This window comes from Jaculus jaculus, chromosome 14, assembly GCF_020740685.1.
Source record: "Jaculus jaculus isolate mJacJac1 chromosome 14, mJacJac1.mat.Y.cur, whole genome shotgun sequence".
In the NCBI taxonomy this organism is placed as follows: domain Eukaryota; kingdom Metazoa; phylum Chordata; class Mammalia; order Rodentia; family Dipodidae; genus Jaculus; species Jaculus jaculus.
In genome coordinates this window covers 3486551-3498628 of record NC_059115.1, presented here as the reverse complement: position 1 = coordinate 3498628, position 12078 = coordinate 3486551, and the positions used below count along the sequence as shown (strand labels likewise).

Here is a 12078-nt window from a genome sequence, read left to right as displayed (position 1 = left end):
CTTGAGAGAAAGAATGGGTACACCAGGACCTCTAGCTACTGCAAACAAACTCCAGATGCAAGCGCACCCTTGTGTATCTGGCTAACGTGGGTCCTGAGGAATCGAACCTAGGTCTTTTGACAAGCAGGCAAATGCCTTAACTGCTAAGCCATCCCTCCAGCACTTTGGCTTCAAATAATTAATTTTATTTACTAGATAGAGAATGGGCAAGCCAGAGTCTCTAGCCACTGCAAACAAAATCCAGATGCATGCGCCACCTCGTGCATCTGGCTTACATGGGTTCTTGGGGAATTGAACCTGGGTCCTTTGGCTTTGCAGGCAAATGCCTTAACTGCTGAGCCATCTCTGCAGCCCTGGACCTGTGTTTTCTAAACAAGTTACTGAGAGCTCTTTTGACGGCTGTAAAATTAAAAAATTTAAGTTGCCGGGCATGGTGGCACACAACTTTAATCCCAGCACTCGCGAGGCAAAGGTAGGAGGATCACCGTGAATTCGAGGCCACCCTGAGACTACAGAGTGAATTCCAGGTCAGCCTGAGGTAGAGTGAGACCCTACCTCAAAAAATCAAAAAGAAAGAGAGGCCGGGCCACTGTGGAAGGGGTGCGAGAAAAAAAAAAAAATCAAAAAGAAAGAAAGAAGGAAGAAAGGAAAGAAAAAGAATCCCTCTAAACCCATCTGGGGGACTGAGAGCCAATGTTGTCCCCATGTAGTGGTCCTAGGCCGGGCTGGGGGTGGGTGGAGTTCCTGTCTCCTGGGACCCTCCCTGACATCACTGTGTCATTATTGTACAAGGCTTGGCTGACCAATCAGCTGTGGGCTTGCTATTATAATGGGTCCTAGCAACAGGGTGTGATCTTGGGGTAACTGGGGAGGTGACCCCACCAGCAGGGAGAGTGTGAGGGGAGAGGAGGGAGAGCCTGCAGGGCAGGTGAGTCCCTTGGGGCTGGGCTCTCCAGCTGGGCCCTGTGGGGTACACACAGCAGAGGGCGTCTGGAGGTGTCGTTTCCTCCCCCCCCCGCCCCCACACTCACTGACTGACGTGCTTCCTTGCTGCTGGGACCTGTTCCTGGCCACACCTGAGGTGGGTTAGGAAGGGGACCTGGGAGGGGGTAGCTAGAGCTTTAGGGGTGAGTGGATCAGATGTGGGGGTGTTTGAAAGAGGCCACAGGGACAGAGGGCTGTGGGGTGGGGCACAGAAGGGACAAGGGGAGGTCCAAAGGCTGAAAGGGGGGGTAGGATGGGGTCCAGAGCACTGGGCAGAACCCTGGCTGTGTCTCTGAGTGAGGACACAGCTCTCCTGTTACCTGAGCCTCAGCAGCTCTCTGAGGTGAGGTGGGGCCGTGACCCCAAGGGTAAGTACTCTCCAGGGCTATTTGAGAGCCTTAGTTAGCGCGGGATTTCACTTCATTTCATTTCTTACTTATTTATTTGGAAAGGGGGCTGGGCGTGGTGGAGCACACCTTTAATCCCAGCTCTTGGGAGGCAGAAGTAGGAGGATCGCCGTGAGTTCGAGGCCACCCTGAGACTACAGAGCGAATTCCAGGTCAGCCTGGGCTAGGGTGAAACCCTACCTCGAAAACAAAAGTAAAAAAAGGAAAGGGGGCTGTTTGAGACAGAACTTCGTTTTGGAGGCCAGGTTGACCTGGAACTCACTCTGTAGCCCTGACTAGCCTCAAACTCACTAAGTAGACTTAAGTAGCCCATGCTAGTCTAAAACTTACTCCACAGACCAGGCTATCTTCAAACTTGTGAGCAATCCTCCTGCCTCAGCCTCACAAGTGCTGGGAATAGATATACATATATACGTATATACATATATGTAGATCTGTTCCCAGCACTTGAGTGATATATGTGTGTGTGTGTGTGTGTGTGTGTGTAGATATATATATATATATATATATATATATATATATATATATATATATATATATATATATATATATATGCCACCATGGTCAGCTGAGTACATTTTGAGGATCAGACAATACGAATGGGAAGAGGAGGGTTCAAGCACTGGGATAAGGAGGAAGGAATATGAGGAGTATGATCAGGAAGGGGAAACTGAGGTTCAGGCGACAAGGGACTGGGCCTGGCCCAGCCAGTCATGGCGAGGTTGGGGATGGAATGGGAAGGGTCTCTGTGCCTGGCTTCTCCTACAAGCTGAATGAACAGTGACTTGAATATTGGCCTAGGGTGACCTGGACAGGCCCAAGATGGACCCAAGAAGCCTGCCAGGTGGGTGGGTCACCCACCCCTCTTTCTGTCACGGAGGCTTAAGAAGGCAAAAGGGGCTCAAAGCCACATGTGACGTGTGTTTGTAATGTCAGCGCTTGGAGAATCTGAGACAAAGTTGCTGTGAGTTCAAGGCCATTCCTGGGCTACATAGCCAAATTATGTCTCAGAAAAAAAAAAGAGAGAGAGAGAGAGAGAGAGAGAGAAGCATGGTGGGGCATACCTTTAAAGTCTTTTTTTTCCTTTAATTTTAAAGTGTTTTTTTATTGACAGCTTCCATGATTATAAACAATATCCCATGGTAATTCCTTCCCTCCCCCCACTTTCCTCTTTGAAACTCCATTCTCCACCACATCTCCTTCCCCTCTCAATCAGTCTCTCTTTTATTTTGATGTCATCATGTTTTCTTCCTACTATGATAGTCTTCTGTAGGTAGTGTCAGGCGCTGTGAGGTCATGAATATCCAGGCCATTTTGTGTCTGGAGGAGCACGTTGTAAGGAGTCCTACCCTTCCTTTGGCTCTTACGTTCTTTCTGCCACCTCTTCCACAATGGACCCTGAGCCTTGGAAGGTGTGATAGAGATATTGCAGTGCTGAGCACTCCTCTGTCACTTCTTCCCAGCACCATGATGCCTTCTGAGTCATCCCAAGGTCACTGCCATCTGAAAAGAGAAGGTTCTCTACCAAAAGTGAGACTAGAATTAATATAAGGGTATGAACATTAAGAGAAGTGCTTACTGGGCAGTTTGGTGAGCATAGTATATACATTTAGCCAGACAGCAGCAGACGTTACACCCCTAGGGCTCATGACTACCCCTGTTTTAAGTTTTCAGTATCAGGGATGTATTCCTTCCCATGGAGCGGGCCTCCAGTCAAATTAGAAGGCAGTTGGGGGCTGGAGAGATGGCTTAGCAGTTAAGCGCTCGCCTGTGAAGCCTATGGACCCCGGTTTGAGGCTCGGTTCCCCAGGTCCCACGTTAGCCAGATGCACAAGGGGGCGCACACATCTGGAGTTCGTTTGCAGTGGCTGGAAGCCCTGGCGCGCCCATTCTCTCTCTCTCCCTCTATCTGTCCTTCTCTCTGTGTCTGTCGCTCTCAAATAAATAAATAAATAAAATGTAGAAGGCAGTTGGTTTCCCCCATAACCAACATGCCACTATTGCACCTGTTGGCTCATTTGGTGTGGCTGGCCAGATGGAAGGCTTGCAGCATCCACTGTTGAGTATCTTCACTGGTGATTTCTCTCTTCCATTGAACTGCATGCAGTGTGGCTTTTTACAGCTTTCTGTCAGCTGGTCTACATGAAGGAGGTTTTCAGCTCAGTTCTATTTCCTTTAATTGGACATAGAGAGGGAGAAAGAGAGAGAGAGAATGGCTGCACCAGGACCTCTAGCCACTGCAAGTGAACTCCAGATGTTTGCAATACCTTGTGCATCTGGCTTATGTAGGACCTGGAGAATTGAACCTGGGTCCTTAGGCTTTGTAGGCAAGCACCTTAACCGCGAAGCAATATCTCCTGATTGGGGCACACCTTTAATCCAAGCACTAGGGAGGCAGGGGGCGGAGGATCCGTGAATTCGAGGCCACCCTGAGACTGCATAGTGAATTCTAGGTCAGCCTGGGCTAGAGCAAGACCCTATCTTGGAAAACAAAACAAAACACTTAAGTCAACTGAGCATGGTGGCATGAGTCTGTAGAATGCCATCACTTAGGAGGCTGAGGCAGGAGGATTGCCCACAAGTTTGAGGGCAGCCCACCCACACCTTTTAATCTCAGCACTTGGAAGGCTGAGGTAAGAAGATCACTGTGATTTTGAGGTCAGTCTTGGCTACAGAGTGAGTTTCAGGTCAGCCTGAGCTCGATTGAGACCCTGCCTTAAAAAAAAAAAAAAATCACAGGGTTGGAGACATGGCTTAGTAGTTAAGGCACTTGCCTGTAGAGCCAAAGGGCCCAGGTTCGATTCCCCAGGACCCATGTAAACCAGATGCACAAGGTGGTGCATGTGTCTGGAGTTTGTTTACAGTGGCTGATGGCCCTGGAGCGCCCATTCCACCCCTTCCCCTTTGTCTGTCTGCCTTTTTCTGTCTCTCAAGTAAAATACGATGAAATTTTTAAAAAAATTTTAAAAAGGCAAGGACTCTTAACAATGATGATACTGATGATGGATGATGGCAATGATAGACACCCTACTGCATGTGGGGTATTGTGGATTGTTGTTATTTTTACGAGGTGGGGTCTCACTCTGGCCCAGGCTGACCTGGAATTCACTATGTCGTCTCAGCATGACCTTGAACTCATGTGATCCTCCTGCCTCTGCCTCCCCAGTGCTGGGATTAAAGGTGTGCGCCACCACATCTGGCACACTCCCACTTTTTTTTTCTTTTTTTTGGTTTTTGAGGTAGGGTCTCGCTCTAGCCCAAGCTGACCTGGAACTCACTATGTAGTCTCAGGCTGACAGCCATCCTCCTACCTCTGCCTCCCCAGTGCTGGGCTTAAAGGCGTGCGCCACCACGCCCGGCTCACTCCCCTTTTTGGTTAGGTTTTGAAGACAGGGTCTTATTGTGATGCAAGCTGGTTTGGAACTTGCAGTGACCCTCCTGCCTTATCTTCTCAGCAGTGAGAGTGTGAGTGTGAGTGTGAGTGTGAGCCAGGCCACGCCGTAGCCTGTACCTAAATTCTTTTTTTTTTTTTTTAATTTTTTATTTATTTATCTGAGAGCGACAGACACAGAGAGAAAGACAGATAGAGGGGGAGAGAGAGAATGGGCGCGCCAGGGCTTCCAGCCTCTGCAAACGAACTCCAGACGCGTGCGCCCCCTTGTGCATCTGGCTAACGTGGGACCTGGGGAACCGAGCCTCGAACCGGGGTCCTTAGGCTTCACAGGCAAGCGCTTAACAGCTAAGCCATCTCTCCAGCCCTGTACCTAAATTCTTGAGAAAGAGAAAGAGGGCTCGAGAGGGGCTCGTTCACGGCCTCTGTGCCTTTCCAAGGTCCGCGAGTTGTGAACCGCTTGCTCCCTTCTCCTCCGCAGACGCTGAGGGTCACACGTCCTGTGACTCTTCCCACCCGCACCCGTGCCCCTGACGTGTGCTCTGAACCATTAAGTCACCATGGCTTCCAAGTACCCGGCGGTGTCTGGGGAAGAAGAGACCACCATTCTCATGACCAAGGAAGAGCTGGAGGCCCTGCGCACGGCCTTTGAGTCTGGCGACATCCCCCAGGCCGCCTCTCGCCTCCGGGAGCTGCTGGCCAACTCCGATGGCAGCCGGCTGGAGGTGGGCATCACGGGCGAACTGGGGGCCGGCAAGTCATCCCTCATCAATGCTCTGCGAGGCCTGGGGGCCGAGGACCCCGGCGCGGCTCTCACGGGGGTCGTAGAGACCACGATGCAACCATCGCCTTATCCACACCCCCAGTTTCCCGACGTGACCCTGTGGGACCTGCCGGGGGCCGGTTCCCTGGGGTGCTCGGCGGACAAGTACCTCAAGCAGGTGGACTTCGGCCACTATGACTTCTTCTTGCTGGTGTCGCCCCGTTGCTGCGGGGCCGTGGAGACCCGCCTGGCCACGGAGATCCTGCGCCAGGGCAAGAAGTTCTATTTCATCCGGACCAAGGTGGACGAGGACCTGGCGGCCACCCGTAGCCAGCGGCCCTCGGGCTTCAGCGAGGCGGCCGTCCTGCAAGAGATCCGGGATCACTGCATGGATCAGCTGCGGGCCACCGGCATGACCGACCCCCGCGTCTTCCTCGTGTCCAACTTCTCGCCCACCCTCTACGACTTCCCGATGCTCGTGTCCACCTGGGAGCATGACCTGCCTGCCCACCGACGCCACGCAGGCCTGCTGTCGCTGCCCGACATCTCCCTGGAGGCCCTGCAGAAAAAGAAGGACATGTTGCAGGAACAGGTGCTGAAGACGGCCTTGGTGTCTGGGGTCATCCAGGCCCTGCCTGTCCCAGGGCTCGCCGCCGCCTACGACGACGCCCTGCTCATCCGCTCCCTGCGTGGCTACCACCGGAGCTTCGGTCTGGACGATGACTCCTTGGCCAAGCTGGCCGAGCAGGTGGGCAAGCAGGCAGGTGACCTGCGCTCGGTCATCCGCTCTCCGCTGGCCAACGAGGTCTCGCCCGAGACCGTCCTCCGACTCTACTCTCAGTCCTCCGACGGGGCCATGCGGGTGGCCCGGGCCTTCGAGAGGGGCATCCCCGTGTTCGGCACGCTGGTGGCTGGCGCCATCAGCTTCGGCACGGTCTACACCATGCTCCAAGGCTGCCTCAACGAGATGGCCGAGGACGCCCAGCGCGTCCGCATCAAGGCCCTGGAGGAGGAGGTGCCCCAGGCTGAGGTCAGCTTGGAGGCGGCTGGGGGTGACAATAGCGTGGAGAAACGGGGACCCGGGGAGGTAGGTGGTGAGGAAGCCCCGCTCTCGGCCCGCCAGAAGCTTGGCCTCTTTCTCAAATACATCCTCGAGAGCTGGAAGAAGCGTGACTTGGCAGAAGAGAAATAAAATTGCAGTCCCCCCCCCAAAAAAAAAAAACCCTGCTTCACCCACAAACCAAGCTTTCACAAAACCTGTCAACCAAACAAGACCGATGTGAGGAAGTCAAGAGGTGTAGTTACTGAGGGATGAGGGGGGAAGATGGTGGCCAGAGACCGGTTTCTTGGCTAAGACTGGGGTGTTGGGGAGGGGCGAGAGGACAGCCTGGGTCTAAGAGGTAAATACTGAGTGGGATAATACTGGCCTCGGGATCCGCAGGGAGACTTTAAGAAGGAACGAACCCAGCCCCTCTACCCTGGGGGTCTCTCACCCTGATCCCCACATGGACATGGGTTAAGGTAGCAGGACAGCATAGTGTGGTTCCAAGACAGGAGCTAGCTGTCACCGGCTGTGGGAGGGTGAGTGGGGACAGGATCCTGTTAAGGAACTTAATGTTTGGCGCCAGAATGGATTTCAAGGTCTTGCTACAAAGCATACACTTTACCACTGAGCTGCATCCCCACTCCCTGCACTCACTGAGGTTTCGAACCCACGTCTGTTTCTGACCACCTTGATGTCCCTCAGGCATTCTCTGGAGAGACAGCTAATAGGTTACTGGGGTTTGCACAGAGATGGGGACACAGGGCATCTTAGGCCTGCCTTGCTGGTGGTGGGGAACAACATCGGGCAAGGGTGGCAGGGGCGAGAGGCTGGGGCTGATTTGCCACGTGGGTAGTGGGAAGTGTGGGGACAGAATGGCAATGGCAAAGTGTGTGGGCTGATTCTCATGACAGCATCGGAAAAGAGGAGAGACGGGGGTCACGTTTCTGCAGCCCAGACTGAAACTTTGAGAAGATGAAACATGCATCTGAGTGTATGTGGTAAGAGTGTCTGCGGTGAGCCAGGCCCCCAGCCCCTCACTGTGGATCTAGACAAGTGCTCTACCTCTGAGCCACGCCCCAGCCCCTCACTGTGGACTCTAGACAAGTGCTCTACCTCTGAGCCACGCCCCCAGCCCCTCACTGTGGACTCTAGACAAGTGCTCTACCTCTGAGCCACGCCCCAGCCCCTCACTGTGGACTCTAGACAAGTGCTCTACCTCTGAGCCACGCCCCAGCCCCTCACTGTGGACTCTAGACAAGTGCTCTACCTCTGAGCCACGCCCCCAGCCCCTCACTGTGGACTCTAGACAAGTGCTCTACCTCTGAGCCACGCCCCCAGCCCCTCACTGTGGACTCTAGACAAGTGCTCTACCTCTGAGCCACGCCCCCAGCCCCTCACTGTGGATCTAGACAAGTGCTCTACCTCTGAGCCACGCCCCCAGCCCCTCACTGTGGACTCTAGACAAGTGCTCTACCTCTGAGCCACGCCCCCAGCCCCCCACTGTGGATCTAGACAAGTGCTCTACCTCTGAGCCACGCCCCCAGCCCCTCACTGTGGGTTCTAGACAAGTGCTCTCTACCTCTGAGCCACGCCCCCAGCCCCTCACTGTGGATCTAGACAAGTGCTCTACCTCTGAGCCACGCCCCAGCCCCTCACTGTGGACTCTAGACAAGTGCTCTACCTCTGAGCCACGCCCCAGCCCCTCACTGTGGACTCTAGACAAGTGCTCTACCTCTGAGCCACGCCCCAGCCCCTCACTGTGGACTCTAGACAAGTGCTCTACCTCTGAGCCACGCCCCAGCCCCTCACTGTGGACTCTAGACAAGTGCTCTACCTCTGAGCCACGCCCCCAGCCCCTCACTGTGGACTCTAGACAAGTGCTCTACCTCTGAGCCACGCCCCCAGCCCCTCACTGTGGATCTAGACAAGTGCTCTACCTCTGAGCCACAGCCCCAGCCCCTCACTGTGGATCTAGACAAGTGCTCTACCTCTGAGCCACGCCCCCAGCCCCTCACTGTGGACTCTAGACAAGTGCTCTACCTCTGAGCCACGCCCCCAGCCCCTCACTGTGGATCTAGACAAGTGCTCTACCTCTGAGCCACGCCCCCAGCCCCTAACTGTGGAGTCTAGACCAGCTCTACTACTGACCTACGTCTCTAACTACACAAGTCTTGCTTGTGCTGAAGTGGGTCTATCACTATGCTTTGTTTGCTGTTTGGGATTAACTGTCTCACGCAGCTGTACAGATATGTGTGACAGTCACCTTTCGTCACAGTGACAAAATCAGTATCAGCTTCAGTGAGTAGGGCTTATATTGGCTCACAGTCCCAGATGCTTCATCCCGAGTGCTGAGATTACAGGCCTTAAGTTGCCACCAAGCCCACTTGAATGTGGCAATGAGGATCGGACCCCGGGGCTTTGTGAGTGTTAGGCACAACGCTATTGACTGAGCTGCAGCCGCAGCTGTGAACAGTGTTGGGGACCAAGCCTTCAACACAGGAGGAGTCTCGTCTTTTTTTTTTTTGAGAGAGAGAGAGAAAGGTTGGGCACACCAGGGCCTCCAGCCACTGCAGATGAACTCCAGATGCATGCACCACCTTGTGCACCTGGCTTACGTGGGTCCTGGGGAATTGAGCTGAGGTACTTTTGGCTTTGCAGGCAAATGCCTTAACCGCTAAGCCATCTCTCCAGCCCAACACAAGAGTCTTTCTAGGGAGAAGTTCAGATCTAGACCCCACAGTGTGTGTGAGTGGACAGGGTGGTTCTGAAGGCATCTCACAGCTGCCACTGATGGGGTGTGCAGCTGAAGGACGGAGGCCCTCAGGCCCAGGTGCCCCAGTCGGACCAAGCTCCTGAGCACACACTAGGTGCTTTCTTTACACTTGGTTCCTGGTGGGGGTGCAACGCAAAAGCAATCCTAAGCCGGGCGTGGTGACACACACCTTTAATCCCAGCACTCGGGAGGCCAAGGTAGAAGGTTTGCCGTGAGTTCAAGGCCACCCCGAGATGACAGAGTGAATTTCAGGTCAGCCTCGGCTAGAGTGAGACCCTACCTCGAAAAACCACAAAATGGGGTTGGGGAGATGGCTTAGCCGTTATGGCGCTTGCCTGTGAAGCCTAAGGACTCATGTTTGCCTCTCTGGGTCCCATGTAAGCCAGACACACACTGATGCAAGTGCATGAGGCTTCACGTGTGCACAGCGGGACGCACGCGTCTGGAGTTCGATGGCCGTGGCTGGAGGCCCTGGCATGCCAATTCTCTCTCTCTCTCTGTCTCTTGCGCATGCACATTAGGAAAAAAAGGTAGTCTGTTGGGCTTGCCTCAAAAAAAAAACCCCAAAAAACCACAACTAAAAAACAAAAACAAAACAAACAAAGGCTGGAGAGATAGCTCAGCAGTTAAGGCACTTGCCTGTGAAGCCTAAGGACCCCAGTTCGAGGCTCGATTCCCCAGGACCCATGTAAGCCAGATGCACAAGGGGGCGCACGCATCTGGAGTTTGTTTGCAGTGGCCCTGGCGCGCTCATTCTCTATCTGCCTCATTCTCTGTTTGTCGTTCTCAAATAAATAAAAAATAAAACACCAAAAAAAAAAAAAAAGTGATTCTGAGTTACCTGCCGGAGCTGCGTTACCCAGCCAAGACTGGAGAGGTGCACACCTGGAACCCCAGCAGTTGGGAGGGAGAGGCAGGAGAATCTGTAGTTCAAGGTCATTCTTGGCTACATAGTAAAGTTGGGGCTAGCCTGGGCTACATGACAACCTGTCTCAAAACCAAACCAATAAGGCGCCTGCTTGCCAAGCCAAAGGACGCCTGTTCAATTCCCCAGTATCCATGTACAACAGATGCATGGGTAGCACATGTATCTGGAGTTCATTTGAAGTGGCCAAAGACCATGGCATGTCCACTCTTTCACTTTCCCTCTCCCTCTCTATTTGCCCCTCTCCCTCAAATAAATAAAGTTCAAAGCTAAGGAAAAAAAAAAAAAAAAAAACCAAACCAAGGCCAGATGTGGCAGCACATGCTTTTCTGTATTTTTTATCTTATTTTATTTACAAGAGAGAGAGAGAAAATGGATGCACCAGGACCTACTGTAAACAAAATTCAGACACATTCATCACCTTGTGCATCAGGCTTACATGGGTCCTGGGGAATCAAACCTGGATCCTTTAGCTTCACGGGCAAGTGCCTTAACTGATAAGCCATCTCTTCAGCCTGGCACGTGATTTTTTTTTTTTTTTTTTTGAGGTAGGATTTTACTCTAGTCCCGGCTGACCTGGAATTCACTATGTAGTCTCAGGGTGGCCTTGAACTCATGGAGATCCTCCTACCTCTGCCTCCAGAGTGCTGGGATTAAAGGCGTGCGCCACCACGCCTGGCCCCACACGTTTTTAATCCCAACACTCTGAAGACAGATGTAAGAGGATCGCTGTGAGCTGGAGGCCAGCCTGGAGCTAGAGTTTCAGGTCAACCTGGGCTAGAATGAGACCCTGCCTGCCTTGGAGAAAAAAAAAGCCTGGTGGGGATGGGGGGAGCTGGAAAGATTGCTCAGTGGCTAAAGTCACTTGCTTGTAAATCCTGTTGGCTGGGGCTCAATTCCCCACTATCCACATCAAGCTCAGAGCACAACGTGAGGCATGAATCTGTGCTTAGTTGACAGTGGCAGGAGATTCTGGTGTAACTACACTTTCACATAAATAAAAATATTTTAAAAATCCGACCATGGGCTGGAGAGATGGCTTAGCGGTTAAGCGCTTGCCTGTGAAGCCTAAGGACCCCGGTTCGAGGCTCGGTTCCCCAGGTCCCACGTTAGCCAGATGCACAAGGGGGCGCACGCGTCTGGAGTTCGTTTGCAGAGGCTGGAGGCCCTGGCGCGCCCATTCTCTCTCTCTCCCTCTATCTGTCTTTCTCTCTGTGTCTGTCGCTCTCAAATAAATAAATAAATAATTAAAAAAAAAAATAAAAATCCAACCATAAAACTACCAGATGGAGTGGGAGTGGAGAGGGCCAGGGTTGTCCCAGGGTGTTTGGGTTGTGACAAGCCAGGGGAGAGCTGGGATCAAGTTGAGGGGCTATCTGCGTTTCCAGCTCACACTGCTGGTGAAGAAGTTGGGGCCGTAAAGTGGCAGATTTCAGGACAGCCACTTTGCGTTGAGAATACCTAAGTACCACCAAGAAGAGAGGCTGAGAGGGCAGAAGCCCATGGGAACCATGCGGAGCAGACTGTCTTCCCTGCATGGCTCCCTGCTTAGAATGTTCTGGAAGTTTGAAAACATTTGAGAGTATGGAAGGGCGTTACAGACATGGCAGTGTAAGGTGAGAGTTCAGACATGTGGCTCAAGAAAGGCAGAAGGAGGTGGGCATGGGGCCGCACCCCTTTAATTCCAGTGCTCAGGAAGCTGAGGTAGGAGGATCACTGTGAGTTGGAAGCCAGCCTGAGACTACACAGTGAATTCCAGGTCAGCCTGAGCTAGAGTGAGACCCTACCTC

The 12078-nt window shown here is 52.9% G+C and overlaps 1 protein-coding gene across 1 annotated transcript; it reads left to right on the top strand.

The window, feature by feature from the left end:
- The first annotated feature begins 5342 nt into the window (after nt 1–5342).
- Irgc (immunity related GTPase cinema) lies at nt 5343–6737 on the top strand. The gene has a single exon (XM_004670299.2). The coding sequence runs from the start codon at nt 5343–5345 to the stop codon at nt 6735–6737; it is 1395 nt and encodes a 464-aa protein (XP_004670356.1).
- The last annotated feature ends 5341 nt before the right edge of the window (nt 6738–12078 follow it).

Coding starts and splice junctions, on each gene's coding strand:
- Irgc (XM_004670299.2), top strand. CDS start 5,343: ATGGCTTCCAAGTACCCGGCGGTGTCTGGGGAAGAAGAGACCACCATT.